The sequence below is a fragment of the Cyprinodon variegatus genome, unplaced genomic scaffold (assembly GCF_000732505.1).
Source record: "Cyprinodon variegatus isolate N-32 unplaced genomic scaffold, C_variegatus-1.0 Scaffold44, whole genome shotgun sequence".
In the NCBI taxonomy this organism is placed as follows: Eukaryota; Metazoa; Chordata; class Actinopteri; order Cyprinodontiformes; family Cyprinodontidae; genus Cyprinodon; species Cyprinodon variegatus.
The window spans coordinates 2,075,795-2,084,056 of record NW_015150497.1 but is presented as its reverse complement, the minus strand read 5'-3'; the positions used below and the strand labels follow the sequence as shown (position 1 = coordinate 2,084,056).

Genomic DNA, 8,262 nt, shown 5'->3' with positions numbered 1-8,262 from the left:
GCACCATGGTCTTCTACAAACACCATATGATCACTGGAGGTGCCATCACCTGAGGTAAGATTTTCTTCTGGTCAATCATAGAAGACCATGGTGCCTAATGGTGCATTTACAAAAAACGCGGTGGTCGCAACGATTTATACAAGCCATGCGGGGAATTCACCGCTCTGGATTTCAGATGCAAAGTGTTTACACCCCGGACCACATCATCAAATCTGAGGAGCTTTCACTGCGTGAGCCGCATCTAGATGACGGTCAGATTTTACTGGACTATCTTCTGAATCTACCCATGCAGAATAAGCACTGATGCTGGGCAGCGACAGACTGGGGTCTATGCTGGAGGTAAGGGAGGATGACAAACAGTACTTCTAGGGTTAAATCAAAACAGCTTGTTTTAAAGCCACAGAAAACCCTCTTGAGAGCAATCTTTAATTGTTATTGTTAAGAAGAGAGCCAGATGGTAAGTGCTGCCAATTTGTCTCTGCAACCTATGAGGTCTGCGTAAGATTAAATTCTGTTAAACCTACAATCAAGTTTTATAGTCATTTAATCTATACATTGGAAAGTGTTAAAGTGCTTGTTCCTGGTAATCTCTTCTCAGGAAAAGAATCAGGAGAGAAACTGTGAAGTTGGAAACACTATCGCTTTCCTTTACACTGTCCGATAACAGAAAGATTCATCTTTATTCAGTGCCTTGACAATTTGACTCTTTACTTATATAATAGTGAAGTATAACTTTACTTAAAAATCTCTCACTTTAAAATGAAGTGAATAACAATCATCTGCTGTAGCAAAGGTAGAGCTTTCAGAACTAAGTGAGCTGAGAAGATGAAAGCAGTATCCTTTTGTTATATTCTACTAATCAACCAAGCAACACAGGGTTAGGGTTGTTACATGTACAAGTGTGACGCAAACATAATACCCAAATAATTTTGAAGACTATAATTATCCTCCTACAGCAGATGCACACACCCTGTATCATTAAGCAAATTGTTCAGGAATGGCTAAAAAAGGGGTCAACACCCTATAATACCTCACAAAGCATGGAACTGGATCTAAAGGAGCTTGCCTGGGATATCCAGGACAGAAAACAAAATCAAATTCAAGCCAATTATAGCTCATATGTTAAAGCATCCATCATAATGAACCTTTTGACCTCAAATAAACAGCAGTTAAAATCCTTTACCCCATTATGTGGCCTCAATAATGAATTATAGACGCTCTGTTTGTTTGGTCTGTGCATGTGTAATTAATGCCAACATGGCGCATGATGATTCAGGCAAATAGTTAACTGGCTTCTTGACTTGCTGATGGTTTCATTAATTATATCCTCATATTTCTTGAGAAGAATGTGAAGACACTATATCAGACTGTGGGGATGCACTTTGCACCAGGCTGAACTTTACAAATATGGCCAGGTAAGTTTATTTATAAAGCACAACTTAGTACCTTTATTTTCTGAAACAAGATTTTTCTGAATACTGCCATCCAGGTCTGTTTTATATTTATTAAAATTACTTTTATCAACTCTTTGGATGTTTCACTTTCTAAATGTTTTTCTCTATTAACTGTCTGATAAACAACATGATCTAGAACATGTTCTAGAAAGCTTGGCTACTTCTGCCTTAAATAAAAAAAAATTAATTGGATTTTGTTACTCACGAGTGTTGGCGGTTCTTCTGAGCTCTGCTTTGACACTTGTCTGTCCCGATGTGATGGCCTCGGTTGCCATTTTGCACATGTCCTGAAAAAACAGCAGCAGAAACTATGTCCAGATAGTGGACTCTATAGCGAATGTCTCCCTAATTCAGCAGTTTGCAACTTAAAAAAAAAAAAAGTTTTAACTCATGTATTTAACTATTGCTATGTCCCAACATGAGGCAGATAATCTGTGAAAAATCAGACTCTACCTCTGCCTCTTCCATGTGTTCTGTTGTGTTACTGTGCTTGGTCAGAAAAACACAATCAGAGAGAGGGCCTTTGGGCTCTCAGCCACTCTTTGATACAGACAAAAAAAAAAAAAAAAAATAGTAATGCATAAAACTATTAGCCATACTTTCAGGGAATTTTGAAATACTGACTATTGATTGTTTATTTAAATATAGCCTGCATTTGGCTTTGAATATTTATTTTACTTGACATTATTCAATATAAGCATTGCTGCGATACTTAGTTGACTTTTTGTATAATTGTTAACAATCTATTGAATACCGTATAACTTTTAGCAGGTTTTCATTTTTCCTTTTGACTGAATACTTTCCGTCTGTATGTTTTATTTAAATTAGGTTTTTTCATTATTCAATTTTGCAAGCTCAGCCAGTCGTAATATCTATATCTACATATAAAATAATTAACCGATAATCCAAGTGCTCGGCAGTCATTGGGGACTGGTATGAGGATCAGCATTAGCATTCCTAATGCAAACTGCATGCACACTAATTTCCTACAAACTATTTTCCACTGATTACGTATTACTGGTCTTGAAATGAGCAAGTATGGTTCAATTTCAAGGGCAGAACTAAGAGCCAGCAAAAACATAAAAAAGGGTATTATAGCAGCCAGTTATTTGCATTCTAAAATATATAAACAGCTCTTTCAGGCCGCTTATATATTGTTAAAAATATAAACGGCATTAACTAAAAATCGCACCATTGCAGCTGCAACCTTGACTGTTATAGTTAGAGCACTGTTGCATTATGGGCCCTCCTACTGCTCTGTGATCTGTCCAGTCTGTTTTAGACCGTAGAGGATTTAGCCTTACATGGGGAGTCAGTCTGGCTGATCAGGCTATACAGAAAAACCCCAGTCTGAGAATCAAACCCAGAACCTTCTTGTTGCACAGCAAAATTGCTAGAAACTGTTTCACCGTTGAGCCCATATTTAAGCATGACTAATAATAACAATAAAATATATAAAAAGGTAAACACAAACAAGGTAAATATTCAAGTGTGGCCTCACCTGCCTGTACACCTGTTTGGCATGTTTAAGAATGGCAATGATGTCTCCAATGACAGTTATACCGAGGTCCATCATAATGTCTTTACTAAGGTCCATCAGCATGTTCTTTTGAATCCTGGCGGGACAGAATCAGATGCAGACATTAGGGAAATTATACATGCTTAGTTAGTTTAACATAATAGAGCTGCACTGAAAACCCAATTTACCGGAAGGTTGAAAACAGAAAATCTGTTTTTTTTTGTTGTTTTTTTTTATTTTGACCATATCCCTGCATTTCAAGGTTCTATTATAAGCAACAATCCTCTAATGAGGAAGACTAAACAGTTAACCGTTTTAAGTGTCTGCAAGGACTTGAAAAATGTAAATTAGAAAGGACATAAAAGCTTTGTGTAAATAAACTGTTGCATATGGAGCCATGTCAGTAGGTAACATAAAGCTAAACCTTTTACACATAAGTTCATCTATTAAATCCTTTTAAAGCGTCAATTCTTTCTCAGTCTACTGTAGGACAAGCAGGTAAATGTTGATGTTAGATATTGAGCGATACAGGTTTTTAGGCCAATGCTGATGCCGTTTATTGTGACATAAGTCCAATCAATCCCAAATATGTGCTACTGTTATTCAAAGCCAACTTAGCTCTTTCTTCTTTTATTAACATTATTAAAATAACATGTTAACAGATGTGACATAAGTCTCAATTTAAACAAAAAGTAACATTTACTAAAGATCAAATAAAATATAAAAAATTCAAAGCATAGAAAGATAAATATTGCATGTTCTCACATAACCTTAAGGGATGGTGTCCAACTCCTTTTCCTTTTGATCTGTTCATATTGAAGGTGATGCTCATATCTCCCACCAATATGTGAACTATCAAACTAACTCAGATACGCTGTTCTGATCCACTGAAAGGCGGCAATGCATCAGAGCAGCAATGCTGCCTTTCATCGGGTAGGAAAGAATATCTAAAAGACACCGACTGGTTCTGCTTGACAGACCGCATGTTTGGGAATCCTGAATCTAAACTCTTCACTCCTACCTTCAAAGATGGCTCTCTGTCTACAAATGAGGTGGTAGCATGAGTTAACTTGAGTCTGAAGGGTGCCAGGTTTTTACAATGATTTTCTCCGGTATAAGTGGAAATAAGGAGGTAAATGAGCTTCCATAGCTGTTAGGCTAATTAAAAAAAAATGTGTATATCAGAATAATTTCAGAACCTCTTTGACAATGTTCAGGTGTAAAAAGGAATATAAAAACATTGCATTTAGTGGTAAAATTTGCAAGAAACAGCCCTGGTGGGGGGAGATCATGTCAGTTCAGGGGGGATACGCTCGTAAAAAATTACCGTAGCAGTCTGAACTTCAGCATGGCGGGGAACAGACAAATTTGACCACTATGGTGGAATACGCTTGTTAGAACCTAACCACCTAATAGAACTGGAAATGTGCGCGTGCTACTTCTGTCCCACAACTTGGAGGATTTTACTGTAATAAAGTGATGCACAGAGAGAGCTCTCTGTTTTATTTTACGAGTCACGTTTTGTGCAGCCCTTCAGAACTTTTAATACTAAAAAGCATAAAAAAAATATAATATGGAAGTTGAAATTAGCTAGGAGAAATTAGATAGAACCAGTCTTTTAGCTAGCAATGCGTACATTTTACACCTTTGCTAAAAATATTAGAAATTGTACACCTTGCTTTTGTGACGTACGGCTTTGGTACGCCCTTATTTCCCCCCCGGAAACTTCCCTCAAATGTTCGAAATTTGCCGATCCGGACTTTACTGGGCCACCCTCTTGAAATCCCCTTCTAGCCTTGTGGCGTCTTTGTTAGGGGGAAATCAAAAGCATCAGGTTTACATTAGGGCTGCACTAGCTATTATTATATAAATCGATTCATGTGTCCATCATTTTTTTTGATTAATCAATTAATAATCGAACAGCAAAAGGTTCCCTAAAGAAGAATTTTTACAAAATTAACTTTTCCTGCTGGACACTGGAGCGCCAACCAATCAGAAAAGCTGATCCAGGATGTTTCTGGGGGGAGACAGACACTACCTGCCAGCTGTCGTCACTTCTGCAGACATTCTGCATAATAAAAATATATATCAAGGGAGTTAACTTCCAAGGTTAAAAAAAAAAGTTGGAAGAATGGATTGTTATGTAGAAGGAACAGAGCTAAAACATGTTAATGAAGTATGGTGTAAAAGTTTATAAGTACCCAAATTGAGTGGAAATGTTAAAACCTGCTGACGAAAAATATTTGATTGTATATTCTGGTACGGTACTTGCAAATAAAAGCAGTGCTGGCTACACTTTCTCCTCTGTTGGTTTGCAGATTGTGTTGAAGACTGCTTCAGTTTGTTTTACTTGTTGTTTATGTAGTAGCAAAGATGTACCTCACAGTCTTGGCTACACTTTCTCCTCTGTTGGTTTGCAGATGTAGACTATTTTTTAGTTTGTCATAGTTGAACTTCTTGTATACATAACAATCAAGTTCTACCTTTAGCAGTAAGTTTAAGTTACACTTTCTGATTGATTTAATTAACCTATGAAACATAATATTGTACCTAAAAATTATCTCATGTCTTTCTTAAGAAATGTCCTCTAGTGAAACGAACATTCTTCCCATAATATGGACAAAAGTAGGGTTGTAACAAAAACAAATAGTTTGCTGCATTCCACCTCAAAATGCAGGAAATAGTGTTTCAAGAGTCTAAATTTAAACATTTTACAGGGGAGGATGCCCTCGGACCCCCCTACAATGCTTGCATGCCTAAAGAAGTGATAAACCAAGGTGTAAACCCTATAAAACATTCCTAACTAAAAGCCTGGCTAGAACTAAAGGTTAAACCTTTACTGAACCATCAATTGGAGGGGAGGCACAATATCTCTCCTCATTACTTCTCTAATAAGACATGTCTAAAGATTTTAAGTTACCTGTGGTCCACGAAGGAAACTGCATAGGTGACAGCAAGACCGGCTGGAATCCCGGCATCCTTAAAAAACTGAATCCACTCTGAGGTGGCTTAGAAAACAAATAAAAAGAACATTTTATTTTAAACAAAAAAACACTTAATATTTCTAAATACTAAACAAAATGCCCAGAGAGGCAAACTACAAATTATAAATAAAAACTTTTAGATTGAACTCTTGAGGAAATTTATAATCTTTCTCCATAATCATCAAAGAATGAACAATAACTATTTTAAAATCTATTTTATAATAAAGCAGTGTCCTTTATATATATATATATATATATATATATATATATATATATATATATATATATATATATATATCTCCAAAGTGATACATTTGACTTTTTTTCTTCATAGTCTACACTTTTGCTTCATCCTCAGCACGTGTTTTGTCATGTAAGCCTTTTTTTTTCTCCTCTCTGCTTACAGAAGATGCTCTTCTTTCCGCTACCTGCTTTGGCTCTGCTGCTGATCACAGACACGGCAGTCTAGGGTATCAGTCACGAGAAATATATATATGTATATATTTAAATTCCTTTATTGTCCAACAATGGGGAAATTCATTCTCTGCATTTAACCCATGCCCTTGGGGAGAAGTGGGCTGCCATTGTGTGGTGCCCGGGGAGCAGTGTGGGGTTAAGGGTCTTGCTCAGGAACCCATAGTGGAGGCTGTGGGGATCTAACCGGGTAATTGCAATCTTCTTGGAGGACAAGTGCTGTGCTCTAACCCACTAGGCCAATACTCCCCTAAGGAGATGTAAACCTGAGCAGACAGCAGCATGTTGAAGACTAATACATGCCGACCATAAGCAGCTGGGGGTTATTTATAACACCAGCGATGAAGCCATGTTGGCTTGAGTTACAGATACAGAGTGAAGGAAGCCCAACAGTTGCCACAACAATAATCGACCAACACCCTGACTCCTACTGATGGAGACTGAGCTCTCACTATAGCTAAATAACCATTTTACACTTTAGAAAAAAAGCCACAGAGTGACTCATCTTACACGACTGATAAAACTCAGACCAGGTTCAACATTTTGAGGGCTTTTGTAGGTAGAGGAATGGCACACTAGGTAACATTCTGTTTAAATACAGTGACGGTGGAAAACAAAACAAAAAAAGTTCAAGCTTTGATCTTAAAATTATGTTTCCTCTCCATAACATGCGATTCTGCTCCAACAAATCTGATTAAAAATCTACCCGAGTGGGAGATAAACTTGCAGAAATGCCTAGCTATATAATTTCGAACAAAAACATTTTAAAATTAGACTATATTACAATATAGGCGGGCGTGTTTTAGATACCACAAATAAAGAATTAGGTTGGTTATTGGAGCAAATAAGGCATCAAGTTATATTATATTTCGTATGTCGCTCCACTGAGTAATACTGAGTTATATTTTATCAGTCAAGCGTGAATACTGTGCTTTAAAATCGGACACACTCCATGTCTGGTTAAAAAAAAAAAAAAATTCGAAACTTAAGCTTTTAAATAATTAAACAGCTCTATTTTATCTGCTGTCTCTCACACAAAGAAAGAAAATCGCAAGTTAAGCAAACAACTACCGGCAGATGTGCATTTAGCATCTGTTAGCATCCCTTAGCGGCAAAAATAAAGCACAAAACATTGGTCGACGGGGCCAGCTATAAACAATATAAACATTAACTGTCGCGACAAAGAAAGCCGTTAACATGGGTGTCATCTCTCAAGGATGTTTATAAAAATATTTTAGGGGTTTTGCCAAATATTGTGCCTCGCTCGCCGGGCCTCGCCGCTCTCACCTGTTGTCACAGTCGCCATGTTTGCAAGGGGAGATGACGTAGTTTCCGGTAGAAAGACCAAAATATTAAAATTGACGGCAGTTCTGAAGTATTGGCGAGAGATGGCGAGCGAGACCCATTCATCAACATAAAATTAGTCTTTTTTTTTAGTTTCTTTTTTTTTTACCTCAAGCCCTGCCCTTTTTCTATAAGATTATCTTAAAACAATAATTATGATTTAGCTTTTCTGTATTTTAATTATAGGTAAACACTTGAAGTTCTGACTTTAGGTAGAGGTTCCTCTGGCCACAATCGCAGCAAATGACAGGTAGATATAAGGGTGTAGTTTATTTTGTTTTTTTGGTTAGACATTTCTGACTTAGGAAGATAAACACAAATATGCCTTTCTTTTCTTGTTTACAGGGAAAAAAAGATTTATTTATTTTTTTTCAGAAAATAATCTACTCTGTATCCTGGATATTTATGTCTCAGGCATCCATCCATCCATCCATCCATCCATCCATCCATCCATCCATCCATCCATCCATCCATCCATCCATCCATC

General features: G+C 37.0%; 1 protein-coding gene across 3 annotated transcripts in view; it reads right to left on the bottom strand.

Annotated features, from left to right (window-relative positions):
• The window catches only part of LOC107081937 (chromosome unknown open reading frame, human C19orf47), an 11,682-nt gene extending 3,935 nt beyond the window's left edge, over positions 1-7,747 (bottom strand). Inside the window, exons 1-4 of one of the 3 annotated variants that reach the window (XM_015370316.1) lie at positions 7,719-7,747; positions 5,894-5,981; positions 2,956-3,070; positions 1,660-1,741 (exon numbers count right to left, since the gene is read on the bottom strand). In XM_015370316.1, the coding sequence (XP_015225802.1) occupies positions 1,660-1,741; positions 2,956-3,070; positions 5,894-5,981; positions 7,719-7,737 (304 nt within the window). In that variant the 5' untranslated portion in view covers positions 7,738-7,747. Of the gene's footprint in view, positions 1-1,659; positions 1,742-2,955; positions 3,071-5,893; positions 5,982-7,502; positions 7,589-7,718 lie in introns of those variants that run through there. The other 2 variants (XM_015370317.1, XM_015370315.1) reach the window with 2 other exon arrangements.
• Positions 7,748-8,262: the final 515 nt, after the last annotated feature.